At 53.5% G+C, this 27,936-nt stretch overlaps 4 protein-coding genes across 6 annotated transcripts in view; 3 read left to right on the top strand and 1 right to left on the bottom strand.

Annotated features, from left to right (window-relative positions):
* Positions 1-1,228: 1,228 nt before the first annotated feature.
* Positions 1,229-2,806, top strand: LOC132226934 (mitochondrial ribosome and complex I assembly factor AltMIEF1). Its single transcript, XM_059681482.1, has 2 exons — positions 1,229-1,972; positions 2,566-2,806. The coding sequence occupies exons 1-2, from the start codon at positions 1,962-1,964 to the stop codon at positions 2,804-2,806; spliced, it is 252 nt and encodes an 83-aa protein (XP_059537465.1). The 5' UTR covers positions 1,229-1,961.
* A 3,700-nt stretch (positions 2,807-6,506) lies between these two features.
* Positions 6,507-10,930, top strand: MIEF1 (mitochondrial elongation factor 1). Its single transcript, XM_059681472.1, has 4 exons — positions 6,507-6,650; positions 7,528-7,705; positions 7,895-8,157; positions 8,744-10,930. Exons 1-4 carry the CDS (start codon positions 6,507-6,509, stop codon positions 9,548-9,550), a joined length of 1,392 nt encoding a protein of 463 aa, XP_059537455.1. The 3' UTR covers positions 9,551-10,930.
* A 4,332-nt stretch (positions 10,931-15,262) lies between these two features.
* ATF4 (activating transcription factor 4) lies at positions 15,263-17,413 on the top strand. The gene is made up of 3 exons (XM_059681473.1): positions 15,263-15,447; positions 16,089-16,406; positions 16,501-17,413. Exons 2-3 carry the CDS (start codon positions 16,181-16,183, stop codon positions 17,331-17,333), a joined length of 1,059 nt encoding a protein of 352 aa, XP_059537456.1. The 5' UTR covers positions 15,263-15,447; positions 16,089-16,180; the 3' UTR covers positions 17,334-17,413.
* A 1,691-nt stretch (positions 17,414-19,104) lies between these two features.
* Positions 19,105-27,936, bottom strand: part of RPS19BP1 (ribosomal protein S19 binding protein 1) — a 519,247-nt gene continuing 510,415 nt past the window's right edge. For 2 of the 3 annotated variants that reach the window (XM_059681481.1, XM_059681480.1), the window contains exons 2-5: positions 22,642-22,702; positions 22,351-22,485; positions 19,827-19,924; positions 19,105-19,626 (exon numbers count right to left, since the gene is read on the bottom strand). In XM_059681481.1, the coding sequence (XP_059537464.1) occupies positions 19,492-19,626; positions 19,827-19,924; positions 22,351-22,485; positions 22,642-22,693 (420 nt within the window). In that variant the 5' untranslated portion in view covers positions 22,694-22,702 and the 3' untranslated portion in view covers positions 19,105-19,491. Of the gene's footprint in view, positions 19,627-19,826; positions 19,925-22,350; positions 22,486-22,641; positions 22,779-27,936 lie in introns of those variants that run through there. The other variant, XM_059681479.1, reaches the window with a different exon arrangement.

Below are 27,936 nucleotides of genomic sequence, written 5' to 3'. Positions count from 1 at the left end.
CTGGGGATTTTAATCCTCACAGCAGTCCCAGGCTGGGAGAGATTAGGAAATGTGCCAGAGGGCAGCTGTTCTTAAATGGTGGCTGGAATGGGGAGCCGCTGGGCCTGGCTCCAAAGCCCAGCGTTCCTTGACTTCACTCGGAGCCGGGCACCCAGGGAGGCACTGGGGGAGGGGTTTGCAGATTCCAGAAGACAGGCTTCTGCCCTCAAAGCTGGTGAGAGGCAGAGAAGCCAGTGGGTACATTAAAAAGCGGCGCCTGGCAAATAGCAGGCGCCAATGAACATGTTTGGTCGTTGTCCAGCTTGAGAACCCTCACCGTGTGCAGACATTTCTGCGGGCCCAAAGGAGGTGCCTGAGAGTGTTGGGTGAGGGGCAAGGAAGAGGCTGGGAAAGGCTTGCGGGGGGACATTTGAGGTGGACCTTGAAGGGTAGGAGTTTGCCGGGAGCCGAGGGGCCTGGGAAGCTGGAACAGCGCGAATGAATGAAAAGATTTGAAATCGACCTGAGAAAACGGGCTTTGAAAGCTATGATCGGGTGTATTATGTTAGCATTCCCGCGGCTACCCCCACGGTCCCGGCCCAGACGGCGCTACGGTCTGGCCTGCCCCCTGGCTGGCAGCCGGCTGGGGGCCCCCTTCTCCCGGTTCCAGTTTAGCATCCCCGGCCGCGCGACGCTCCGGGGGGCGGGGCCTGAGCGCGGCCCGCAGTCCCGCCCCTAGATGACGTCACGGAGGAGGCGGGGTCTCAGGGCTGCAGGCAGGGTCCGATCCTGGGGGCGTGGCCCGCGCAGCTCCAGGCCCCGCCCCCAAAGGCGAGGAGACCGGAAGTCCTCCCGCCTCCGGCCGCCTCCGTACTCGCTCAGTCCCACCCCTCAGCTCAGCGCACAAGGTCGTGTCCCGGAAGTGAAGGGGCCATGTTGCTGGGTGACCCGGGGAGAGGTACCGGGCGAGAGGCGAGTCCCGAGGAGTCGTAGCGCGGCCCGCGGGTGAGTGCGGGAGGATCGGGGGCCGGACTCGCCGAACCTCCTCTCGGGGCGCTGCCCGGCGCCCCCCATCCGTCCCGGGCCGGGGCTGCGGGCCTGGACGCCGGGGTCTCCCCAGCCCGCCCTGGGCAATCTCTACGGAGCCGCTCCGGCGCCCCGAGCCGGCCTGCCCGGCCCCTGGGTCCCCCACCCCGACTCGGCCCGCCCCCGACCCCCTCCCTCGGGTCGGCGGAGGCCGCCCACTCGCCCAGAGAGACCCTGTCCTCACAGCCTTACGTGACAGTCGCCTCCCATCTCATAAAGCACTTTTCCTGTTGTTTTTCGGGGTTCACCTCCCACTGGCGAGGCCTTGGGGCCGGGGTGCCCACATTCGAGGAAAGGGACGGGGACAGGGATTGCTCAGGCTCGCGCGGCACGTCCGCAAGGCCAGAGGCTGATGCTCGCGGACTTGGGGCCCCAAGTTCAGATCTTTTTACCAAATGTCTCCCCCACTCAGTCTCATGACTTTATCAGTGAAACGGGGTGATCATTCCTTGCGCGTAGGGGCGCTGTGAGGGTCCCCTTCTCATCCGCTTGGTGTTGGGCTCCTGGTGTGTGGCAGGCGCTGAGCCGGGGAAGTTTGAGCGCCCCGAGGTGCCGCACCCACGGTGGGGCCCCGGCCAGAGGGAGCTGCCCCCCGGGGCCAGAATCGGGGTCAGGGTGCAGGCTCCCCGCCTTCACGTGGGGAGAACGATGGCCTGGGCCTGTGACGGAGTGAGATGTGGGACATGCTTAGAGCACGTGTGATCCGTAGTGAACAGCGAGGGAACCCCGACCACCCCATAGGTTCCTTAGCTTAAATGGGATGATGGATGACAAAGCACTTTACAGAGGCGAACACTGTTCCCGAGAGAGGACGGGGCAGCTTGTGGGGAACTAGATCCGTTCACTGAGCACTTAGAGCCAGGCCCGGGGGCACCAGTCACCGCGATCCGGTGTAGATGGAGTCTTGGTACGTGCCCAGTGCTGTTCCAAACATGTTTCCATACATTCACTCACTTCATCCTCGTACCAGCTGAATGGGCAGAATACCGTTTTAACCCTCATTTGACGGCGGGAAACTGGGGTAAGGCAGCGGGTTAAGGAACTTGCCGGAGGTGATGGGCTCACTAGTGGCGATGCCAGGATTCCTGTGTCTGAGTCCATCCGGCAGTCTGACCACCCCTATGGTGACCTATTACAGGGGCTTTACATGTTTTATCTCACACAGTTCTCAACCATGTAGCAGCTGCCGTTAACATACTAGCATTTCCACTTTACAAGTGAGAAGCTGATGCTTGGAGGGGTAAAGTGCTGCCCAAAGCCATGTGGTAAGTGGCGGAGGGAGGATTCAAGCCCAGGCAGCTCAGCCTCCAAGCTCTGGCCCTTCGGCATCAACTGGACTTTCCCAGAAGGCGGGTGAGAGGCTGGGGTCCCTAAATTGTAGTGTGGCCTTGGGGGTGTCTGAGACCTACATTAAGAACTCTTTGACTTTCAGGTCGTCTCTGTAGGCCCTTCTGTTATTCATTCTGATTCTACGCTTCTGTTTTTCCCTCCTGCTTGTAGCTTGACGCCGAGCACCTGCCAGTCCCCCATGGCCCCGTGGAGCCGAGAGGCGGTGTTGAGTCTCTACCGGGCTCTGCTGCGCCAGGGCCGAGAGCTTCGCTACACGGACCGGGACTTCTATCTCGCTTCCATCCGCCGTGAGTTCCGGAAAAATCAGAAGCTAGAGGATCCTGAGGCCCGGGAGAGGCAGCTGGAGAAGGGCCTGGTCTTCCTCCAGCGCAGACTGGGGGGCATTATTTAGGACCCTCTCCTTTCCTCTGCCATCCTAATTCACGGGAAGGAGGGCAAAGGTGCCTTCTGTAGACCCTCCTGCTCTCCCACCCCACCCCCCCTCACAGATGCAGTAGCAGCTGCAGGTAGGTAGACCCTTGTTTCTGCACGTTTTGTTTTTTTTCTGATGCAGGGGACCAGGGGAGGGAGGCCCTTTCCTTTCAGGGACCAAAGTCCTTTAATCATTAGAAATCCATGGAGAAACTACAGACACATTAACAGGTTTGTTCCCTCACTGAGAAAAAATAGGCCCTGGGTTTCAAGTCCTCTCAGAATAGGATTGTTATCACATTTTAGTTCAAGTAGAACAGTTTACCTATGAAAATGTTAGAAAAGACATTGGTTAAAGCTATTAGGGTTTAATTCAGGCTGGCTCATTCTTCAGTACGTTCAGTTATCTTGCAGGTCTGATCACATCCCCCAAAATGTAACTCTGTCCTGTGACAGCGTCTGTAAAGCAAAGCAAGCAGAGTGTGCAGATATCGGGGGACGGTGTCCGGGCTCACAGCCCGGCACTGCTGCTAATAGGTGAAGGATTTAGGGCAAATCACTAAGCTGTTCGAGGCCTCCGTTTCCTCATTTGTAAAGTGGACATAATAGTTATGAGAATTAAATGAGAGCGTGCACCCCCAGCACTTAGGGCTACTTGGCAAGTGGTATTAGTGCTGTTTGCTCCTGATTCCACTGTTCCTGAGGTCCCGCTAAATATAACCTAATGATCATAGTTAATTAGCAGCTCCCGAGGGCCTTCTACGGTGCTGGCTTTCCGGTGGGCGCTGGGATAGAGGTGAATGATCCTGGCCACCAAGGGGCTTGGGCTAACGAGATCAGCGGGAAGTCATTTGGCGTGAGCAGCTCGAGTAGAGGGTGGGCACAGAGCTCAGAGACGAGGATCAGCACGTAGCTGCCTTGGGTCGGGGTAGTAGGGGCGTCGCAGGGAGCGGTAGGAAAGAGGACATTTGAGGTCTGCTTCAAATGAGAACTGGGTTGCTGAGTAGATGGGCAAGAAGCAAATGTGGAGGTGCAGCTGCACTTTGTACTGGAAACTTGAGTCTGGCATGGCTAGAATGGTGCACCTGTAAGGCAAATGGCTGGAGTGGAGGCTGGGCCAGGTCCGGAAGGACACTGAATCCCCTGTTGAGGAGATTGGGACATCTGATAGAAGGGGGACCATCACAGCTTTGAAAGCAGCGAATGCCATGGGAGAGGGAGCGTGGCAGTGGCGGCCGGAGAATAGGTTGGTGGAGATACTAAAGGCAGCGAATATGGCCAGCTGAGATTGAGGGACCGAGGAGGTGGGCTGGCCGCACATACATACGACTTGTACAGCAGTGGGGCTTGGTGACCAGCTGGCGGAAGCAGGAGGAGAAAGAAGAATGAAGGGTAACTGAGGGGAAAGGCTTGCCAGCTGGGTGGGAGGTACTGGTTCAGCTTCGACAGGAAAAGCGGGGAGGAGCCTTATGCAATGGCTTTTGGTTCTCCTCGGCCACTGGGTTGATTGGCAGGCCGGCCTTTGGCAGCGAAGGGCCCAGAGGGGCCTGCGCACAGGAAGGGCGGTGGGTCTGGAACCACACAGTGAGCGACTCGTCTTTGGGCTCCTAATCTGTTTTGACTGAGTTGGGTTACAGGTCGCCACCACCCCCTCCTTGAAAAAAAAAAAGCCACAGAGTTCATAGCTCATTTGTGCAACAGATACTGTGTGTCAAACACTGGCGCTGGGCAGTAGCAGTGAATGAGCCAAATGCCCCAGAAGCTTGTGGTCTGGTGGTTAACAGAGGAAATGTGAGCAAGCTGCCCGAGACCCCTGTAAACCACTCCCCAGCAGCACGTCTAGTTCAAATCTCGGCACGTCTTACTGACATGGTGACCCTGGGCCAGTTACTTCACCTTCGTCTCAGTTTCTTCATCTGAAAATTGGAAATAATACTATGACTAACCTCACGGGATTGCTGGGGTGAGGAGTATTTCTCTTCCCTGAAATGGTGGCCGTGCCCAGATTCTCCACCCCCTGCCCTGCCCACCAGGTCACAACCATTTTTAGTGTACAGTTCAGTAGCGTTAAGAACATTCACAATGTTTATGCCACATGAACAAAATCACAAATTTGGCTTTGGTACTTTTTGTTCTTCTTTGTATTCAGTTGTGTAGAACTTCCGGTTCAAAACGAGAAGAAAAGCTATTCTGTATCAAACCATCTAAGCAATGTTATATTTTAAAAATGGCAAAAAAGAAAAAAAGAACATTCACCTTGTGGTGTAACATCTCCAGAACGTCTTTATCTTGCAAAACGGAGACTCTACCCATTAAAGCACCAGTGCTCCTCTCTGGTAGCACCGAGGAGCCAGCCCCGCTCCTTGCCTGTGGGTCCCGTTCCTAGGAGGCTCCCACTAGAGCAGGAACCTGAGTGGAGGACGAGCGGATAAGCACTTGCAGCTGGAACAAGTTAACTTAAAATAAGACCTATATCTCCCTGTTGGAGTCCATGGATGCTCTCTCCTCTTCCAGGTCACCAGGCCCTTGGGTGGGGAGCATATTGCACTAGAGTAGGAACGGCCTGCTCAACTTAACAGTTTTAATCTCAAGCCCAGGACAGCATGAGTCTGTCTCAGAAGTCAGATGTAGCTCAGGGAGCAGGCTGAGTGCCTTCTGGAAGTTGACCCCTTGTCCTGTGGGTCCACATCTTAAAAGACTTAATGATAAACCCAAATTTTTGGAGTACTTTACAGCTTATAGAGCGTTTACATACAGTGTTTTAGTAGATTTTTTCCTCACTATAGTCTTATGATTTAGGCCCTGCAGGCATCACTCTCCCCTTTTCATAGCTGAGGGGTTAAATAATTCAGGGTTCAAAGGCAAGGACTCCGTTTCAGGATTTCTGACTCGAAAACCCAAGCTTTTTTCTATTCTGCCACATCCCCGCCTGCTCGCACCAGTCATCACATCAGATGGCCAAGGACGAAATGGCCCGGGGGGAGGGGTTCCTTCTGGCTTCTGCTCGGGCGGGAATGCCCTTCTGGCCTGCTGCATCTGATCCAGGGATCGCGGAGGGCAGGGTGGGAGCCTGTTCTCTGCCAAGGGCCATTTGGATATTTATAACACCTTCGTGGGCCACAACATTATCAACCCAAACATTAGCCTGCGCCAGACATTTAGTTAACTCACTCCTAGCGCCTTGGCAGGCCAACATGGCCCACGGGCCAGAGGTTCCCCACCTTGACTCAGAGTGCCTACATCCAGCGGTTCTCCCTACTGCCAATATATGAGCAAAGGTTCTCCTTTAAAACAACAACAACACGCTGGTTATGTGTGGGAGCCGTGCAGTGTCTGTGGGGTCCTGATTGGATTCCGCTGCCTCAACTGGGTGATTCGTCCAGCTCTGTCCCGATGGCCCCGGAGAGAGGATGCCTGGGTTCTTGCCTGCCTCCACCTGTAAATACCAAGGCAGCTCTCCTTGGCCTTGCTTGCTCTGTGCGTTTGAGCGGGAATCTACTTCATTTGGCCAGGTGGTCTCATCTGTCCCTAAGGGAAGCTTAGTTGACTGTGAAAGGTGGAGAAAAGGGTTGTGAACTATTAGGGGGAAATATCTTTGGACTTGACAGTGACTGCTGGTTAACGGTGTTTGCGGCCCCAGGTGGTGATGGCTCTGTTCTGCCTTCATCCTCAGGTGAGCCATGGCAGGCGCTGGCGAGCGCAAAGGCAAGAAGGATGACAATGGCATCGGCACAGCCATTGATTTCGTGCTCTCCAATGCCCGGCTGGTGCTGGGGGTGGGCGGAGCGGCCATGCTGGGCATCGCGACGCTGGCGGTTAAGCGGGTAAGTGCCTGCAGCCCGAGCCGGGGCTGGGAGAGGGGGAGCTGCCCCCACAGCGCAGAGCTGGTCTGGAACGGCCTGGACACTGCTCATGGAGTCGACCTGGGTCATTGGTGATTAGATGAGACCTTAGGAGAGTTCAGTTAAGGCTGCTGCTTGGTCTCTACCCCAAAGAAGTCGTTGGAGAGACAAATAAAGACGTTTATCCCAGTGGGTAAAAAGTTATAAATACCCCAAATAGTCTTCCTTGACTACCTTATTTAAAATAGCAACCCCCACCACGCATACACTTCCTGTTTCCCTTTTCTACCTTATTTTAACGTTAACCTTTCTGCATACTTTGTATTTAACTTATGTTTTGCCTGTGTCCCTCTACTGGACTGGGTCTCTCTGGTTAGTGCTCTAGTCTTGTACCCAGAACAGCACGTCATAGACACTCAGTGAGTATTTGTTAAATGAATTAATCAGTGTTCACCATTACATTCATAAGGTACAGTGTGGTATAGTTAGAAAATGTACCATAATGTTGAACACTGGTTCATTTTTACTGGCATGGGTAAATGATAAAAATCGTTACGTGAAAAAAATCAGGTTTCCAAAGTATATATAGAGCAGGATCCTAATTACCTAAATCTATTTTTCCAGAAAGAAATATACTAAATTATTAACATTTATCTCTGGGTTGTGACATTATGGATAAATCTGCTTCTTATTTATATCATTTCATGTTTCCTGAACTTTTCTATTTTCTACACGGAGAAAGTATAATCCAGAATAACACGAAGGTATTGAAAATTAGTCTAGAGCTCACTGAAGCTGCTGGGAAGGAGGGCAGCAGGAAGGAAGGAACATGTGTGGACCGGTCCTCTTGCTCTTCCAGATGTACGACAGGGCAATCAGTGCCCCTACCAGCCCCACCCGCCTGGGCCATTCGGGGAAAAGGAGCTGGGAAGAACCTAACTGGATGGGCTCCCCCCGACTGCTGAACAGGGACATGAAGACAGGCCTGAGCCGGTCCCTGCAGACCCTTCCCACAGACTCCTCGGCCTTTGACGCAGGTGAGAAAGCCTCTGCCCCTTCTGGGACTTCCTGTGGGCCCTCAGTGCTGCTCCTGCACGTGGCAAACATTCCTTGAGCGCATAGGTGCCAGGCACTGTGCTAGCACTTGCCTGTTGTGCCAAGCCCTTCTTTCTGGGATCGAGGCAGCCTGGGAAGAGCTGACTTGCTTCTCTCTCTTGCCTTGGCAGACACATTCTGCCCACCCCAGCCCAAGCCACTGGCCAGGAAGGGCCAGGTAGACTTGAAGAAGTCACGGCTCCGCATGTCCCTGCAGGAGAAACTCCTTTCTTACTACCGGAACCGGGCTGCCATCCCTGCTGGCGAGCAGGCTCGGGCCAAGCAAGCTGCCGTGGACATATGTGCTGAGCTCCGGGGCTTCCTGCGGGCCAAGCTGCCTGACATGCCACTTCGGGACATGTACCTGAGTGGCAGCCTCTATGACGACCTGCAGGTAACGAGGCGGTGCTCACACTGGGTCGGGCTGGGGACTGACCCACATGCTGCTCAGTCGTGCTGTTGGTACAAAAGATGAGTGACCCAGGCTTGCCAGGAAGACTGAAGTCTGGCTGCTTCTGAATTCTGCACACGGGGAGCATTATCTTGGGTCTTGTTTTTTTTTTTTTTTTTTGAGATATAGATCTCATTTATTTTTTTAAAATTTATCTTGGTCTTTAAAAACCCTTTCTTGTTTTTCAGTCACACAACTTCTAGGACACCATAGGAGGCCTCCCCCTTCCTCCCTCCTGTCCCTGCCTCTCTTTCTAGTTCTCTTTCTGGGTCTTTAGGCGTGGGGGGTGTCCCGCAGACTTCCATGCCCCAGGACAACGTGGCACGTGGCTCACGTGAGCACGAGCTCGTGTCTGCAGACCTGGGCTTAAATCCTCATTACGGCTGTATCTGAACTGAAAGGTCGACAGGAAGGAATTCTTAGTTTCCTTTATTGTTGGGGGAATACAAGATAGAGGGACCTGTGCTTGAGGAAGCTGGCTTCTTGAGCAGATCACATCCCTCAAAACCTTTTTAATTCTTCTCACCAGGTGGTGACAGCCGACCACATCCAACTCATCGTGCCCCTTGTTCTGGAGCAGAACCTGTGGTCGTGTATTCCCGGCGAGGACACCATCATGAACGTCCCCGGCTTCTTCCTGGTTCGCCGCGAGAACCCCGAGTACTTTCCTCGTGGGAGCAGTTACTGGGACCGCTGTGTCGTGGGCGGCTACCTCTCCCCAAAGGCAGTGGCAGACACGTTTGAGAAGGTAGTGGCTGGCTCCATCAATTGGCCGGCCATAGGGTCTCTACTGGACTATGTGATCCGCCCGGCACCGCCCCCAGAGGCCTTGACTCTGGAAGTGCAATATGAGCGTGACAAACATCTTGTCATTGACTTCTTGCCATCGGTGACTCTCGGTGACACTGTCCTGGTGGCCAGACCACACCGGCTAGCCCAGTATGACAACCTGTGGCGGCTGAGCCTGCGTCCTGCTGAGACGGCGCGCCTGTGGGCTTTGGACCAGGCCGACTCGGGCTGCCGATCTCTGTGCCTCAAGATCCTCAAGGCCATATGCAAGTCCACTCCAGCTCTGGGCCACCTCACTGCCAGCCAGCTCACGAATGTCATCCTCCACTTGGCCCAGGAGGAGGCTGACTGGTCTCCAGATATGCTGGCCGATCGGTTCCTGCAGGCTTTGAGGGGGCTCATCAGGTACCTAGAGGCCGGAGTCCTGCCCAGCGCCCTGAACCCCAAGGTGAACTTATTTGCTGAGCTCACCCCTGAAGAAATAGACGAATTGGGATACACTCTCTATTGCTCGTTGTCTGAGCCAGAGGTGCTGCTGCAGACGTAGGGCAGGGGAGGGCTAGAGGGGTGCTGGGCAGTCAGGCCTGGATTCTCTGTTAGAAACACGGCTCTAGAGATGGTGCCTCACAGGGTCCCTAGGTGCCTCCCGTCCTGCTGTCCATCGCCCTGGTCACTTCATGCTGATTAGAATGACATCTCTTAAATCTCCTATTTTCTCAAACCCAACCCTTTCTATTTTTGTTACCAAACACTGTGCTCCCTCCTCCACCTCTACCCCTCGCTCCAGGCTAATTTTGCTGGAATGAATTGACCAGGTGGAGCACCGCCTGAGCTGTTGAAAACACTGGGTGTTTTGCATGGGGCCCAGGTTTCTGCTCCCGTCTGTCCCGCTGCCCGTCGGCCTGCTTCTCTCCCGTGTCTTCCCTACCTTTTCCTCTTGTTCACGCCTTGTTTTGTTCCTTTCCCTGGAGCACACCTGCCTAATCAAGAGGTTGCCTTTAGTTGACTATCACTGACCTTCCTGCATGTTTCCAAGCTGACCTCTGCGGAGCGCTCAGACAGATTTAGGGTTTCTGGGAGTACAGTGACCTTCGATTCAGGTTCCTGGGAAAGCAGCCCATTCCCCCAACCTCCTGGCCAACTCCTAGCCCTAGGGCTGAGAGGTCTCTCATGGGAACACGGTCACTGACCCTCACAGAGTGGGGGCTCAAGATAAACCGATGCAATGTTATTTGGAGAGTGTGTTTTAGTGGCCACCAGTGAGCATGCAGAATGGGGGAACCGGAGGTGGCCTGGGAGAGGATCTGTGTACTTGGCGTCTCCAGCTCACGTGGCTGGTCCAGACCACACCACCCGTGTGCAGGAGTCAGAGGAAGACGAGGAGGGAGGGGCTGCAAAGGCAGCACCTCTGCATGAGCGCGTTCATTCACCCCTTCCTTGCCTCCTTGTCCTTTAGGATGAGGCCTTCAGGAACAGCCTTAGCCCTAGAGGCTGAAGGGAGGTGGACAGGCAGCAGGATGTCAGCTGGAAGACCCAGCCCTCAGTTGTGGCTCAGTGACCATGCTTCTCCCCCATTAGGCCTGCCTTTCTAGGGTGTTGTCTTAGAGCAAGAACAGTCCTAACAGTCCGCCATAGTAATGTGAGAGGGCTGTCTGCGGAACTCTCCAGGCACCTCCAGAGGCCAAAGGGCACCCAAACATGCTCAGACCTCTCCCCTATCCCCCACCCCATCCCAGTTCTGTCTCTCTCTCACCCAGCACCTGGGGAGACTGGTGCTACCTAGGAAGAGTGCACACGGATAAAACACATGAAGGAGGTGGGGACTTCCTACGCTCCTCGTTTCCCGCTGCTACAATTGCACTATTTATTGCAATGTAAACAGTACCCTGAGGGTGGGGAGGAGTGTTTAATACACAATGCCAGTGCATCTTCTTGTTTTGTGTATTTTTTTCCTGTTTGTGGCAAAAGCCTGATAATTCTGTTTCTGGTCACCTGTCCAGTATTTGTTCTCCCATCAAGTGTTGCTGTTTTCTCTGTGCATACTACCTCTCCAGCCGTGAGATTCTGGTGAAGCGCTGCAGCTGTCTCATTCCTTCCCAGTGACAGTGACATGAAATGGCTCTATAAATAGCCATGAAACCTCAGCTGTCCTCTGGATTTAGGGCGAGATTCCTGTTCCCTTTTTGTCATGGACGAGGGGTTGAGAATGAGGGTTAACCTTGGAGAACTTCCTGCCTTCTATATGTGTGCAAGGGTTCCTTTGAGTGGTCCAGTTGTGTCATTTGTATGAAGGTATTGGAGAAGGAAGCACATAACGCTCAGAACCCTGAGAGGGATTCCCCAGCCTGGCTGTTCAGAATCAAAATGGAGTTTTAAAAATCTCTGTGCCTGAGTGCTCCCTGGTGAGCCGTGCAGAGGTAATGGGTGGAGCCTGGCATGGCATCTAGGAGAGGGGTGGGCTGAGAAAGTGTTGCCAAAACATGGGTTATTACTCACTGAGATAAGGGTTTGGTTTTCCCAATGTATTATAAAACCTACAATTTGCCTGGTTGGTGTGGCTCAGTGGTTGAGCGTTGATCCATGAACCAGGAGGTCACAGTTCAGTTCCCGGTCAGGGCATATGCCTGGATTGTGGGCTCCATCTCCAGTTTGGGGCATGCAGGAGGCAGCCGATCAATGATTCTCATCATTGATGTTTTTGTCTCTCTTCTCTGAAATCAATAAAAAATATATTTAAAAACAAACAAATATAAAGGCAGGGATTCTTACTGCCTTCGCATTGAAAGACTAGACAAAAAAAAAATTCCCTACAATTTTCCCAAGGTGGTGTCTCCAACCAAATTCCATATAAAACATCGAAAGGAGAGCTAAAAAAAGAAAACATTTTAAAGATCAAGTCTCAAATTGTTAAAGCCGCGTGTAACTGTGATTTGAGTTTATCTCCTCTCTTAAAGAGCATCTCTCAACTGTGTTTCATAAAACCAAAACACCATAACTTTGCCATTTCATAAGCGAGAACCTCCTAGACGTTCTCAGAACTAGAAGCTGTGGGAATTCCCTGTCCTGGTCCTGGCGGTTTTGCTGACCAACTGGGCAAACCTCATCATAAAACATGGAAGACAGACAAGTACTTTGAGATTCTCGGGTAGAAGAGGGCAACATTTTGCTTCCCCCTCTCCCCCTTTAATTTTTGGGGAAAGATGTGCCTTTCCCACCATTCTGCCTTTCTACTCATAACTCCCCTTTCCTGAAGCAATAGCACCTGGTCCTATGTCTCCATTTGGAAATTTTTTTACACCATCTAGGATAAGCAAACCACATAGCCTAATGCTTACAAAATACACTCATGGTCTTGAAATTGTAATCAGTTCCAAAGTGTATTTTGATTTTCCCTGTTGCCCCTTTTTAAAAATGAGTTCAGGACAATAGTATTTTTTATACACTTACTTGTGACTTTTTTTCAAATAAATAATCACTGCTCGTTTGGAAAAGCTGTGTCGAGGCCTACAGTCTTTCTTCCTGGGTCTCAGCCCCGGATGGTCCACGGGTTGACGCTTCAGATCAGCTGAGTTTGCTCCCTCGTACTCCGCTAAAGTTGAGAACACAAATGGTTTTGATGAGGAATCAGCCTCAGGATCCTAAGGCCCAGGAGTGTCTGTACGCAGGGATTTCTGTAGGTAGGGGTCCCCGCGTGTGTTCAGGGTTGTCTGCTGTGGTACATCTTTCTTGAGACCATGACCTGGGATCTGTTAGAACTCTGCCCTTGCTGCTGAAGCTCAAGGCCAAAGACACCTAGGACTAGCGCAGTGAGGCCGTAGCCTTTTCGGACACTACTGATTCTGAGTGGCCAAAGTACCAGAGAGGTGGGTTCTGCGGTTAATGGTATACACTGTGTTGCTCACCTTTTCATTTTGATCACCTTGTAGTTTTTAAATTCTCGGTCCAATGCCAAGTCTACAGTTGGCCTTCCGCTCACTTGCCTGCCCTTCAACAGCAGTTGGTATGCTTGGCTGGGATTTGGAGTCAGTCACCAGTCTTTCTGCCCTGTCTTGGATAGCTACAGGGGGAAGCAGCCTAGCCTTGAGACCCAGAGAACTGCTGTCCTTTTTCTCCTTGAGGGAGGAGGTAAAGCTGGAAACATGATGTCCTTCACAGCATGGGAGGAAGAAAAGAGAAGTCTCCTTTCCGGCAGCTTTGACTTGTGTGTGGCATGAACCGTTCTCCCACAGGAGCGCTGCTGGCTCTTCCTATCGGCTCCAGCGTCAGCGTGCTTGATCTGGGTCCCCACAATAGAACGGGTGGGACGAGCTGCCACTGAAGTCTTTCTTCCGTGACCTCTGCAGTGTCAAAGCTGGGGCAGTGTTACTTGCTTTAATTTTCAGCCATCGGCGTGGTCAGCCCTCAGGAGCACTGACAAGTCTCCTGATACAACAAGAGGAGGACAGGCGCTGTGGGTCCTCAGTTGTGCCTTTGGAAGACGGGTAGTGGCTCAGGGACTCTTACTGCCTTTGCACTGAACGGCTGGACGACTTCTGTGTATGGCAATTCTTGGGCCTCCCCAAGGGGAAAGAAAAACCACACATACCAGGACCCAGTGTGCTTTGCATATACCAGTTGTTTATAGTTGTTGGTTTCCTCTCAGTAAATGACAGGCGGCCTCTGAGAAAGCAGGATGATGTCATGGGGATGGGGAGGTGCCTATTGGGAGGTCTGGGTCAGAAGACCTCAGTTCTGATAATCAATTGAGCACCTACCAGGTACCAGGCACTTTGCTCAGTGCTTTCCACACATGATTTCACTTCACTCTAAGGATAATGATACTACTCATCATTAGCCCATTTTAGAGATGAGGAAACTGAGCCCCAGCAAGAACAAGTCACTTAACCAAAACATCCTGGCTGAACATGAAAAAGCCAGGATTCTTTTGTGTTTGCCCCGAGACCTGCCTTCTAACTTCTACGCCATAAGGCCCCCGCTGGGAGCATGTGACCGGGCAGAACACCGCCCCCATTAGTCCTGTTTACCATGGTAAGGCCACTGAGCTAGATGAAGTCACTTAATGGCTGTGGCTTAGGACAGTGGTTCCCCATGTTTTCACAGCAGAGCCCTCGGGACTATTTGTAAGGCCCGCTGAAATGCATGGCGGCACAAACCCCAGGTTTCCGACCCTCCAGGGCCTGACTGCGAGGCAGAGGATGGCCCTGCCGAGAGCGTGGGTTCCCCTCCGCACAGGCCATTGGGACGTGCTCGGAAGCGGACGCCTGGGAGGTAGGTGAGTAAATTCCCTCCTCGTTTAGAGAAACAGCGTGCTCAACCAAACAAGTTCTGCTGTGATGGCCTGCGTGTTTTAATGGACAAGCAGACATATTTTGGCAGAATGGACATATAAAAACAGAACTGGTTGGGCCATAGGATTCTGCATCTTCCAGCGCAGAGCTGGCCTTTGGGGTAGGTGGGCAGGGGGCAGGCGATCTTCCGCCTGCGGTGCTCAGCTCCCCTTCCCGCTACTGAAGGGCTCCCGTGTGGTGAAATCGCACCGGAATGACATTTCCTTTTCCCAGTTTCATCTTCCAGCCGCAACCTGGCCCCTAGTTAGAGCTGCACTGAGAGCAGGCAGCTTGGCGACCGCAGGGGCTGGGTGGGCGAGAGGGTGGCGGCCGGCCACAGGCCTGGCGGAGGGAGCCGCTGCAAAGCCACGGCACCACCAAGGGCGGGCGGGCGACAGACCTCAGACCCGCACGCGGGAAACTCTCCGGCCCCCGCCCCTTCCCTCGCGCACCAGAGGCCACCTCACTGCACAGCCCACCCACCTTGGACCCTGAGCCAATAAAAACTCGAGTTATAGATGACTCACCACGGCTGGCCAATCAGTCGATGCGCGCTCTCCGCCGGCAACTCGCGCGATGCGAGGGCTTCGGACTTCACAATAAAAACCTTTCTTGGAAATGCCTTCTCCCCGGCCTTCAGCTAACACCGGAAGCGGGCGTGTCTGGTGGGTCCCTCCGCGCTCGCAGTGACTCTTTGATCTTAGGAGTCTTGTAAAGCAGTGAGTCTTTTGTTTCGCGAGGCCTTTAAAATAGCACATTTTCTCTAGAGTTACGCCCTGGCCAAAAAAAGTCGTTGGTTAGAAGAGGTAGGGCGTCAACAGATGAAAATGAAGTGGGCGGGAGGCGAAGGTCACGTGACAGCGGAAGGATTTTTTTCTTTGTGATGCGGCTCATAAAGGAAAAAGTTATAAAAGACCCGCGGGCGGGCTGTTGCGGCCATTTCCTCTCCCGCCTGCAGATGTAGACCTTCGAGCGTGTCCCTTCCTCCTCCGCTCCCACAGCTCCCGGCCGACATGGCGCACTAGAGGCAGCAGTGCCAGCGGCAGCATTGGCCTTTGCAGCGGCAGCAGCAGCACCAGGCTCTGCAGCGGCACCTCCCAGCGGCTTAAGCCATGGCGTGAGTAGGGAGGGGGACGGGCTGCTGGGTCCGGGCGCCCCCGAGTCGCCGAGGGCCTGCGATCTGCCTGCCTGGGTGCGGCCGCAGGCCGGCGGCGTCGCGGAGGGGGACGCGGTTTTACGAGCGCTGGGGACGCGTGGCCCCAGTGTGCCGGCCCCAGTGTGCCTGCCCCGAGACGCCGGCGCCCGAGCTGGGAGAGCGCGGCCCGGCCCTGGGCCCTGGGCCCGGGGGAAAAGCCCCCGGTGGGAGGAAACGCCCCCGGTGCCTCGCCTCCCCCACCCCAGCCCGCCGAGGCCCGCCTGGCGCCGGGCGAAACGTGGCAGCAGCAAGATGGCGGCGGGCTGGGCGGCGGCGGCCGGCGGCGTGAGTCACGGGCGGGGGAGGCGGCGGCGCGGCCGCGTTTGGACGGGAGGAAGCAGCGCCTACCTCCTGCGGCCGCTGGGGGAGCGGCCCAGCGCCAAGGGCGTCCACGGGGCCGCCTGACCCGGACGGAGCAGGGAGAGGCGCACAATGGCTCTGGCGCCACGTGTTTCCACTTCCCTACGGCCAAGTCGGGGCTGGCCTTCCTGCCTCGGGGTGAAAAGACGAGCTTCTTCGGCCCGCTGATGGCTAATCGGACTTTGTTTCTCGTTCCTATGCAGGCTTTTCACGGCATTCAGCAGCAGCATTGCTGTAACCGACGAAAACACATTCGAATTAAACACATTCCTCGATTCCAGCAAAGCCCCACAGCATGACCGAGATGAGCTTCTTGAGCAGCGAGGTGTTGGTGGGGGGCTTGATGTCCCCCTTCAACCAGTCGGGTTTGGGGGCTGAAGAAAGCTTAGATCTCCTAGACGACTACCTGGAGGTGGCCAAGAACTTGAAACCCCATGGGTTCTCCAGCGACAAGGCTAAGGCGGGCTCCTCCGAATGGCTGGCTGTGGATGGGTTGGTCAGTGCCTCAGACAACGGCAAGGGTGAGTGCCCATCGTTGACTTGCCACTGAGTTCTGGTCGTAGTTAGTTGCTTTGTGCATCTGGGTGAATTGATTTCTTTTAAAATCTTTTGCAGAGGATGCCTTCTCGGGGACAGATTGGATGGTGGAGAAAATGGATCTCAAGGAGTTTGACTTCGATGCCCTGTTAAGTTTAGGTGACCTGGACACCATGCCTGATGAGCTTTTGGCCACGTTGGATGACCCCTGTGACCTCTTTGACCCCCTAGACCAGGAGATTAATAAGGAGCCCCCCCATACCGTGAACCCAATTGGCCACCTTCCAGAAAGTTTACTAAAAACTGACCAGGTTGCCCCCTTCACCTTCCTGCAACCTCTCCCCCTTTCCCCGGAGGCCCTGTCCTGCACTCCGGACCATTCCTTTAGTTTAGAGCTGGGAAGTGAAGTTGACATCTCTGAAGGAGAGAGAAAATCAGACTCCACTACTTATGGTTCCATAATCCCTCAGTGCATAAAGGAGGAGGATGTCGCCTCAGACAATGATAGTGGCATCTGTATGAGCCCGGAGTCCTATCTGGGCTCTCCCCAGAGCAGCCCCTCCACCTCCAGGGCCTCCCCACACAGGAATCTGCTGTCTTCAGCTCCCCCCTGTGGGTCTGCTGGCCCCAAACCCTATGACCCTCCTGTAGAGAAGGTGGTAGCTGCAAAAGTAAAGGGTGAGAAACTAGATAAAAGGCTGAAGAAAATGGAGCAGAACAAGACAGCAGCTACTAGGTACCGCCAGAAGAAGAGAGCAGAGCAGGAGGCCCTCACCGGTGAGTGTAAAGAGCTAGAAAAGAAAAACGAGGCTCTGAAAGAGAAGGCCGATTCCTTGGCCAAGGAGATCCAGTACCTGAAAGATCTGATAGAGGAAGTCCGCAAGGCCCGGGGAAAGAGAAGGGCCCCCTAGTTAGGGTAGTCGGTGTGCTTGTACATAGGAGGCTTGTGCTGGAGATGTGTATCATAATAAATTATTTTGTAGTGAAAGTACTGTGCAGACTGCTGTATGTTTTCTTGCCTCAAATAACCCAGCCAACTGTGCTAGGACTAGATTCTTAACCAGAAGGAGGTTTCAACATTTTAAGGTTGAGCCCAGAGAGATGTGCTATCGTCAGGATCACTGGTGACTCCATCGGACTCCGGGCCAGAGCCCCAACAGCAGGTGGTTTTCGCAGAGCTGGGAATCCCTGGGTGGGCTATCCCTCGGTTAGGGGCCAGGCTCTAGGGAGTTTTAACGGGGGAACTGGTAGCGGGAACAGCCCAGGCTCCACCTGTTCTCCCAGTTGGGCCTTTTGCCAACATCTGCCATTCAGCAGCCAGATAAGGTTCCAGTCAGTCCTTGAGCTGGGTGTGCTGGTGAAGTTTCTACTTTGAAGCTCTTAGGTTCTGATGCCCTTGTAATACACTATTAATAGGAAAGCAAAGGGAAGGACCTACGCCTGTCATTTGGGCAGCTTCACCAGGAAGCTACAACTTGACACCCCCCCGCCCCCCCCCCCCCAGGAATCCATAGGTATATGGTCTATTCTCCAGGCCACTGGGGAGGGGGGGACAGATCCATGCCCAGTAAAGTTGGGGTGACATAAGGAAGGCACTTAATCACCTGGGAAAAGGTCATTGGCCAGAACTTCGGCCACTGCAAGCATGGGGAGATGGAGGATATTTAATCTGGGCTAAAGGAGTTCTTGCTGTTCAGGACTCACACCCACATTCAAAAGGACTAAGGACTGCAGCTAGCCTAAGCTTAGAAGATGCATCTAAGGATATCCGGTGTGTAGTTCTCCCCCCACCAGGGTCATTGAGACTCCGCTGGAGGGAGCGGGCGGAGCATGAGGCAGGATAGCAGCTGCTCTGAGGAAGGTGGGCCACTTCCTGTTTGGAGTCCGCACCCTCCTGCAGCCGTGACCTGGATGACCTGCTTCCTCCCGCTCAGGAGAGGCATCTGCAGACAGGACCGGGTCCAGCTCCAGCCGGCCGTTCTGTGGCCCACGCTCAGGGCGGAAAGCTGGTTAACCACCAGGAACAGCTCCCAGGCAGTGGGTAGGGGCGAGGAACCCTCTCCTGGTACATTAGAACCCAGGCAGGGAGGCTGACTGTCACTCCAGCCACCCCTTCAGCAGCCTCAGACAATGCCATGACCTCTCAAGCCCTTTGGGGGAGGGGGAAAGGGGAGGAGAGCTGCCTGAAGGTGCCCAGGGCCCTCCTCCAGAAGGCCCCCAACCCCAAGGGGCCCTGCTTCCAGGACTTGTCCTCTCCACACTGAAGACAATGCTGGTGGGCACACCCTGGGCCCAACACTGCCAGCTGCAAGGGGTCCAGCCCCTACCTTTGTGCTCAGGCACAGACCTGAGTGTGAAACCCTGTTGCTTGAAGTCGCCTCCTGAATCACCCCACCAGTCCCCCAACACTTGACACACAAGCACAGGACTTGGGCGACAGGCCGGCAGCACTCCCTTTCCCCAGACCCTGGAGTCTCATCCCTGGATCAAAGCTGGCAGCTGTGGGCGCCACCCAGGGGAGGGCCCCTCTGGGCTATGCCAGCAGATGCTGGGTGAACTGAGTGGCAGCCTGCACTGGGGCTGGACTGGAGGACTTCTGCTCTGGGAGGTGGGGGAGGGAGGGAAGGCTCTTCGGTGCCACAGGAGATGAGACACGAGTCAGACCAGCAGCACACACCCAGCTGGGGCCCATATTTATTAGAACCTGGAAGCATACCCAGCAGCCCTCCTCTTCCACCTCAAGGTGTGGCCCCTGAGGGCCAGTAACTGGCCTCTACAGCCAACAGCCAAGAGGTCCTACTTGGGCCAAAGCAAACAACAGTCAGAAATGTTCCTCTCTGGCAGGGAGGCAGCTCTTCCCAAGCCTGCGGGTCCCTCTGTCCGCGTGTAAATGCTCCCGCAGGCGTCCAGCTCACCAGCTCCACTCCAGCCTGCCCCCGCTTCAGCTCTGGGGCTTCCTTGGGTCAGCCTGGCCGCCTCTGTGCATGGCAGGGGGCCAGGCCCAGCAGCGGCTGTGAGGTCAGAGGAGGACGCTGGGCCCCAGCCGCTCCCCTGGGGCCCTCCAGGAGCCTAGCTGCCGAAGTATTCCTGCTGGAACTTCTGGAAGTCCTCCTCCGTGAACACAGTGCCTTCAGCCTTCCTCCTCTTCTTCTTCTTGGCCACAGGCCGGTCACAGGCCTTGCGGCCCCGACTCTGGCGCAGAATCTGGGGATGTGCAGGAGTCAGGACATGAGGGAGCTGTACGACCTGGTACGCTCTCAGCCCTTCAGGGGGAGACCCCCCACAGCACAGCAATACAGGAACGTGGGGGGTGGCCCAAACTGCCCCCTATGCTAGGGCTGAGACCCCCATGAACATCCTCAGCTCTCTCCCCCCAGCTTCCTTCTCATAGCCACCCGACACACCTGCTGGGTGACGGACTCCGGCATGGTGCTTCTGGCACCGGTCATGAACTTCAGGTTCTCTCCAAGGTAGCCTCGACGCTCTCGCTTCTGGAACTCAGCTGTGGATGGATGGTAAGCAGGGCGGCATAATTTCAGATGCACTCCCTGGACGCCTTCTAGGTCCCCTCTTGATATCTCCCCATTACCCGCCCCCTCCCACCCCCCCAGCCTTGCCAAAGGCCTTGTTGTCCCTTCCCTCAATTACTGTAATAGCCTGGCCTCTTTTCTGTCAAATCCACTCTCCACACAGATCCTGCTGAAAGTCCTCTTGGCTCCCAGATGCTCAAGTGACTCATGCAACAAATATGTCCCAAGTGCTTAACTGTGTGCCAGGCACTGTTCTAGGTGCAGAGCACACAGCAGGACACTGACAGGCAAAACCTCCTGCCCTCGTGGAGCATACATGCCAGTGGGAAGGCTGCATTCTTTTTTTATTGACTGACTTGAGAGAAAGAGAGAAAGGGAGAGAGGGAGGGAGGGGAAGGAAGAGAGGGGGAAGAGAGAGAGAGAGAGAGGGAAAGAGAAACACTGATGTGAGAGACACACATCAATTGCTTGCCTTCCTCACTCACCCCCAGTGGGGCCAGGGATCGAACCTGCAACCCAGGTATGTGCACTTGACTGGGAATCGAACCGGTGACCCTTCAGTCCAGGGGCTGATGCTTTAATCACTGAGAAACACTGGCCAAAAGCTAACTTTTTTCTTTTTAACCCTCACATGAAGATGTTTTTAGAGAGAGATGACAGGAAGGAGAGAGAAACATCAATTGGCTGCCTTATGCATGCACACCGACTGGGGCCTGAACCTGCAACCTGGGCATATTGGGACGATGCTCTAACCAGCTGAGCTACCCAGCCAGGAAAAGGATGCAGGTCTAAACCCGAGGGTCTGAAAAAGCCTCAATGAAACGATGTTTGAGCAAAGACTCAAGGGAGAGTGTAGTATGTGGGGGAAGATCATTCTAGAATCTAGATAAACAGCCAGTGGGAAGGCCCTGAAGCAGAGGCCTGGAAAATGGCTGGAGGGGAGGAGAGCGCAGAAGGGGCGGGCCGGGGGGCCTCATTAGGCACCCAAAGGTCTAACTGATTTTGTGGGGTCACTGTGGCTGTTGTGCGGAGGGGGAGGGGAAAGTGAGCGACCAGTCAGGAGGCTTTCAGGTCACTCAGGCAAGAGATGCAGTTCCCGGGAGCGGCAGCCAGAGGTGCTTTTCAGATCGGCCATTGAGGCGTGAGAGTCCCCTCGCCCGTCAAAGATGTACCGATTTCGGGACGAGGTCTGGGCTGGCTGGGGCCACCTGTGCCCTCTGCCCTTCACACCAACATCCCTGCTGCTCAAATGGGCCTCCCTTTTCTGCCTCCACACTTTTGCTCGGTCGGGCTGTTTCCTCCCTGGATTTCATCGTCCTTTGAACAAACACTTGAAACCTTTTATGCACCAGGCCCAGGTTCAGGGACTCGAGGAGCTCCCCAAGTCCTGGCACATATCCTCCCTCCCACCATCCTGCCGGTCCCCAAGTCTCTATCTCCTTAAGTGGCACCCCATCCCCCCACGATGCTCTAGAGCAGTGGTTCTCAACCTTGGCTGTACAGTAGAATCACCTGGGAATCTTTTTAAAAGCCTGATTTCTGGGCTCATCCTCCGGAAATTCTTTCTTTGTGATGAGGTGGGGCCACAACATTAGTAACAAAGAAACAGAATTTCCGGAGGATGAGGCCCGGAAATGAGGATTTTAAAAAGATTCCCAGGCGATTCTAATGTGCAGTCAAGGTTGAGAACCACTGCTCTAGAAGAGACCGGGCTCCCTTCTGGTGTCTCCCTCCCCCTCCAGGTCACCACTGAGGCCCATCAGCGCTCCCCCATCAGCGCTCCCCCGCACAGCGCCCCCTGCAGTCCCTCCTCTCTGCACCCTCTCCACCGCCAGGCCACAGCGCCCGTCACCTGAACGGGGAGGTACGCACGGGGCTGCCACCCGCACCCCCTGCACCCACCGCACAGGCCGCAGCGAGCCTGAGGGGTGAACAGCGCACGGGGTTCGGCCCCCCGCACGCCCACTGGTCACCGTGACACGCGCCACCTCCGACCCCCGTTCAGACAGGCCACCTTCTCCAGGCTTCTTTCTTCCAGGTTTCCAAAGGCAGCACACGTCCTTCTGACCCTGCCGGTGCCGTTCTCGCTAGAACACTCTTCCCCGCGCCGCTCCCTCGGAGGTCTGGCTTCGTCTTTTATTCGCAGACCGTCTCGGGGCACCATCTTCAAAGCCCTCCTCACACCGAGTTGACGTTGCAACTCTTTGCAGCCCGCCCCCCGCCCCGGGGCTGTGGACCAAGCGCCCCGGGCCTTGTGTTTCACTCCCCCGTCCCCCCAGGACTCCGCTCCGCGCGCGGCTCATGGAGGTGCCCTCGGAACGAACGCCTGGCCCGCGCCTCCAGCCCGGCCTCAGGTCCCCTTCCTCCAGGGCCCGGCCCGGCCCCTTCCCGACCTTACCCAGCGCCGACTTGGGCACTTTTCCTTTCGCCGAGTTCCGCAGTTTCCCGGCCTGGGTCGCCTTCGCCTTCGCCTTCGCGGCCCGCTTCCCCGGAGCCCCGCTCGGCGCGGCCTGGCCCGGCGCGGCCTGGGGGGCTGCAGGGAAAGAGGAACGGACGCGGGTCGGGGGGCGCGCAGGGTTCCCACCCCCCGGGGATAAGGCCGGGCAGAGCCGTTCCGCGCCCTCGGGGCTCCCGCCCTCAGTCCCCGCCGCCCTGGCCCCCGCGGGAAGTCCGGGCAGGCTCCCCTCACCCTCGGGCGCCCCCAGCAGCTCCAGGCCTCTCCGCAGCAAGGCCGCGGACATGGCTGCACCACACGCCCCGCCCACACGCCCCACGCTACTTCCGTCCGGGCCGCCCCAGCAGTCCCAGCGGAAACCCGAGCGGGAACAGAAGCTTCGGGATGAGCGGGCGGAAGTGCTCACCTTCCTTAGGACGCATGCGCCAGGGTTAGCCAGCTTACGACTGAGAGGGAACAGGGGCGGGGTCGGAGGCGGGGACAACGCGCAGACAGACGCATTTGTTGTCCAATCCCAGCCAACTACCCGTTTGGGCGCCAGGCCACGCCCCTTCCGGAAACCGTTTACAGCTAGCCTAACCGAGTAGATCCAAACTCTGAGAGGGCGGGGGCGAGCGCAGTGTTAGTATTCTCAATTTTTACAAAAAAGGAGAATGTTGAGTTGGATTTTTTTATGTACTTCAACCAAAGCAACATATCGCACAGATTGAGTGCGGCATGAGAATTCAGCTGTCTTCCATTAAGCCAACATTAAAGACATGCAAAAATGCAAAACAATATTTTCACAGTTTTGTTTTGGAAAAAACATATTTTCATAAAAATAGGTTATTTATGTTAACATGCAATGAGTTTGTTGTTATTTTAAGTGAATTGATAAATATTTAAAAGTTTTCTCAGTTTCAGTTTCTTATGTGGCAAATAGCAATAGATATTAACATACAGGAAAGCTCTTTGGGATCCTGAAACTTTTAAAAGAGTGTAAAGAGGTTGTTAGGCCAAAAAATTTGAGAACTGCTGGCCTAGAAATGACTTCTTGCAGTGGAAGGGAGCCTGTCCTCACTGCTGCATTGCAGCTCCTAGTCCAGTGCTACCGGGCATGCAGAAGCACTCAGTAAATGAATGGCGGGAGGAGGACGCCCTGAGTTCACTGAGCAAACATGTTCTGAGGGCCTTTTGTATGCCTGACACTGAGCGTGGGACGCGGAGATGACCCAGCGGGTCCTTCCTGCATGACCTCACTGTCTAACGGCCATCAGCGACGCTAGGCAGGAGAGAAGCACCTACATAGACGTTAATGATGACAGAACTATCTCAAGATGCTGTTTTAAGTGTTTGTTAACTCACTCCCCCCTTCCCCATGACTGTGAAGTAGGAGCAACTGTTTTCCCCATTTTACAGATGAGGAAACAGAGAAGCAAAGGTCACAGGTGGTATCAGAGCTGGGAATCAAGACAGCCTGGCCTGAGCTTTTGGGCACTGGGTGGGGCCTGCCAAGCCTGAGGGTTACAGACCTCCAGAGGAGAAGAGCTTTGTGAAAGGGGAGGGTCCCAGGCAGGAGGACCCCATGGTGAGGTCACATCCCCTGGGACAGGAGGGGCCCCAGAGGAGCCAAGACAGGAGGGTAGTCTCATTGGCGTCAGACTCCATGAGTTTTCCCTAAGTGCGTGCATGTGCATGGGCGTCTGTGTGTGGGTGTGTGTGTGGGTCTAGCCCAGTGACTTCTATAATAATAAAAGTGTAATATGCTAATTAAACCAGACAGCCAAACAACCTTCCGGATGAAACCAGGGCTACGAGGGCCGAGGCAAGCCACCGCAGCTGTGAGGGCTGAGCCTCTTGCACAAATTTCATGCATCGAGCCTCTAGTTTTTTAAAATAAATCTTTATTGTTTTTTTTTTCCTGTTTTAAAAAAATCTTTATTGATGAGATTATTACAGCTGTCCCTCTTCCCCCTCCCCCCATAGCCCCCCTTCACCCAGTTCCTGCCCCATCCCAGGCCTTTGCCACCCTATTGTCTGAGTCCATAGGTAATGCATATAAAATCTTTGTTTACTCTCTTCCCACCCCCCACTCCCCTTCTCTCGGAGAATCATCAGTCTGTTCCATTTCCATGCCTCTGATTGTATTTTATTCAGTTTATTCTGTTCATTAGATTTCTTATTTGTTTATTTTGATTTTTAGATTCAATTGTTGATAGGTATGTATTTATTGCCATTTTGTTGTTCATATTTTTTATCTTTTTCTTTTTCTTCTTCCTCTTCTTAAGAATACCCTTCAACATTTCATATAATACTGGTTTGGCGGTGATGAACTCCTTTAGCTTTTTCTTGTCTGTGAAGATCTTTATCTGACCTTTAATTCTAAGTGATAGCTTTGCTGGGTAGAGTAATCTTGGTTGTAGGTCCTTGCTATCCATCACTTTAAATATTTCTTGCCACCCCCTTCTGGCCTGCATAGTTTCTGTTGAGAAATCAGCTGACAGTCATATAGGTATTCCCCTGTAGGTAACTAACTGCTTGTCTCTTGTCTTTTTTTAAAAAAATATATATTTTTTATTGATTTTTTACAGAGAAGAAGGGAGAGGGATAGAGAGTTAGAAACATTGATCAGCTGCCTCCTGCACACCCCCTACTGGGGATGTGCCTGCAACCAAGGTACATGCCCTTGACTGGAATTGAACCTGGGACCTTTGAGTCGGCAGGCTGACGCTCTATCCACTGAGCCAAACCGGTTAGGGCTTTTTTGCTGCTTTTAAGATTCTCTCTTTGTCTTTTGCTCTTGGCATTTTGATTATGATGTGTCTTGGTGTGGTCCTCTTTGGGTTCCTCTTGTTTGGGACTCTCTGCGCTTCCTGGACTAGTAAGTCTATTTCTTTCACCAGGTAGGGGAAGTTTTATGTCATTATTTCTTCAAATAGGTTTTCAATATCTTGCTCTCTCTCTTCTTCTGGCACCCCCATCATGCAAATGTTGGTGTGTTTGAAGTTGTCCCAGAGGCTCCTTACACTATCTTCATATTTTTTGATTATTTTTTCTTTTTGCTCTTCTGGTTGGGTGTTTTTTGCTTTCTTCCATTTCTTTCATTTGTGACATGTTTCTTCATATCCACATTTTGACTGCTTCCCTGTGTTTGTTTCTATGTATTGGGTAGAGCTGCTATGTCTCCTTGAGTTGATAGAGTATTCTACAGGGTCCAGTGGCTCAGCCTCCCCAGTCACCTGAGCTGGGAGCTCTAGGTGCATGCCTTTGTGGGCTGTGAGCACAGACTTGTTGTAGCTGAGACTTGATTGCTGTTGGTGTCACTGGGAGGAATTGACCTCCAGGCCAATTGGCTGTGAGAACCAGCTGCAAACTATAGTGGGAAAGCTGCTGTTTAGGGAACACCCCTATGGGGCAGGGCTTGCTTCAGTGGGCTTTGGTGCTCACTGAGTCTGCCCCTTGAGCTTATGGCTGTGTAGAGTTATAATCTGGTATGGTCTGACACTGACCACTGGGTACACTGGCTCTTGGGTCTCCAGAGAGGTACAAAGTCAGCCACTGCCTGGGGCCACACAGCAGGAGCTATAGAGAGATCTGCAGATTCCTCCTCTTTGTATTAAGTTTGGAAGTGCCCAGATGAGGCTGAACTATGAAGCAAGGCAGGCTGGTGCTGGCACCAGGTCTTGGGCCTTTTATTGATAGGTTTTGGGCTCCCTAACCCAGCTGCAACTCATTTGAGAGATTTTAGCCTGAGCAAAGATTTAGCCTGAGCCATTTATATGCAAAAGCTGCTGCACTCAGCTTGGGTTGTGTTGTAAATTGAATGAGACGGGGTCTTAGGGAATCACCTGGGCGGAGCAAACAGAAATGGCTGCCACTCAGCCCTGCGACCTGGGAACAATGATCCCTGTGAGCACTTCCATCTGGGAGCGAGCTACCTGAGTTCCTGCCCTGATGCCAGACAATCCAGTTCCTACTCCTATGTGTCTGTGTTCCCCAGAGACTTGCCCTGGTGCTGGACCTCAGAGGAAGTGGGACCTTGTAAGTTTCGTTCATGGTGCTGGCCTTTTAAGAGGAACAGCTGGGTCTCTAGCAGCTTTTGTTGTCACTGAGCCCCAGTCCGCACTGGTTTTTACAGTCCGTAGTTCTTGCTGCCCATAGGGACTTCTTTTCCCAGCTCTGGGACTCTGGGCTGGGGGTCTTGTGTGGGGCTGGGACCCCTTGCTCCTCTGGGTGGCCTCTGCAGAGATGATCTCCCTCCCCATTAAAAAAGCAGCCCATGTGGGTGCCGGACCAGCCCTTTCAGTGCCTCTGCACTTCCTACCAGTCTCAGTGCTTTCTTTACTTCTCTAGTTGTAGGACTTCCACTCAGCCAGCTTTCCAGCGGTTCTGGATGATGGTTGTTCTGTATTTTAGTTGTAATTTTGATGTAGTTGTGGGAGGCGGGGAGTACAGGTGTTTACCTACGCCTGCCAACTTAGTTGTCTCCTAAATCTTTATTGTTGAAAATTTTACATATGTCTTCTTTATCTCCCCATTGACCCTCTCCAGCCAGCACCTGTCCCCCCACCCCACCCCAGGCCTTCAGTATCCTATTGTCTGTGTCCATGAATTATGCATATATGCATACAAGTTCTTTGGTTGATTACCTCCCACCCACGCACCCTCCCCACCTTCCTTTCAAGATTCCGCACTCTGTTCCATGCTTCCATGTCTTGAATACACTCTCTTCATCAGTTTATTTTGTTACTTAGATTCCACTTATGAATGAGATCATGTGAAACTTGTCTTTCTCTGGCTGACGTATTTCAGTTAGCATGATACTCTCCAGGTCCCTCCATGCTGTCTCAAAGGGTAAGATATTATTCTTTTTTACAGCTGCATAGTATTCCATGGTGTAAATGTACCACAGCTTTTTTTATCCACTCATCTACTGATGGGCACTTGGGCTGTTTCCAGATCTTAGTTATTGTAAATTGTGCTGCTATGAACATAGGGGTGCATACATTCTTTCTGATTGGTGTTTCAGGTTTCTTAGGATATATTCCTAGAAGTGGGATCACTGGGTCAAATAGCAGTTCCATATTTAATTTTTTGAGGAAACTCCATACTGTCTTCCATAGTGGCTGCACCAGTCTGCATTCCCACCAGCAGTGTATGAGGGGTCCCTTTTCTCCACATCCTTGCCAGTACTTGTCATTTGTTGATTTGCTGATGATAGCCATGCTGACAGGTGTGAGGTGATGCCTCATTGTCGTTTTAATTTGCATCTCTCTGATGATCAGTGACTTTGAGCATTTTTTCATATGTCTCTTGGCCATTTGTATGTCCACTTTGGAAAAGTGTCTATTTAGGTCCTTTGTCCATTTTTTTTTAATTGGCTTGTCTTCCTTTTGTTAAGTTGTATGAGTTCCTTATACATTTTGATTATTAACCTTTTATCAGATGTATCATTACCAAATATGTTCTCCCATACAATGGGCTGCCTTTTTGTTTTGTTGATGGTTTCTTTTGCTGTGCAGAAGCTTTTTATTTTGATGTAGTTCCATT

Source organism: Myotis daubentonii, chromosome 2 (assembly GCF_963259705.1).
Source record: "Myotis daubentonii chromosome 2, mMyoDau2.1, whole genome shotgun sequence".
Classification (NCBI taxonomy): domain Eukaryota; kingdom Metazoa; phylum Chordata; class Mammalia; order Chiroptera; family Vespertilionidae; genus Myotis; species Myotis daubentonii.
The sequence above is the reverse complement of the archived record's forward strand: the minus strand, read 5'-3'. Positions and strand labels throughout refer to the sequence as shown.

Excerpts from the sequence above, each read along its gene's own strand:
- ATF4 (XM_059681473.1), top strand. The coding sequence starts at position 16,181 with ATGACCGAGATGAGCTTCTTGAGCAGCGAGGTGTTGGTGGGGGGCTTG. Across the intron at positions 16,407-16,500 it reads TGCCTCAGACAACGGCAAGG|AGGATGCCTTCTCGGGGACA; the intron begins GTGAGTGCCCAT and ends AATCTTTTGCAG.
- MIEF1 (XM_059681472.1), top strand. The coding sequence starts at position 6,507 with ATGGCAGGCGCTGGCGAGCGCAAAGGCAAGAAGGATGACAATGGCATC. Across the intron at positions 7,706-7,894 it reads CTCCTCGGCCTTTGACGCAG|ACACATTCTGCCCACCCCAG; the intron begins GTGAGAAAGCCT and ends TTGCCTTGGCAG. Across the intron at positions 8,158-8,743 it reads GCCTCTATGACGACCTGCAG|GTGGTGACAGCCGACCACAT; the intron begins GTAACGAGGCGG and ends TCTTCTCACCAG.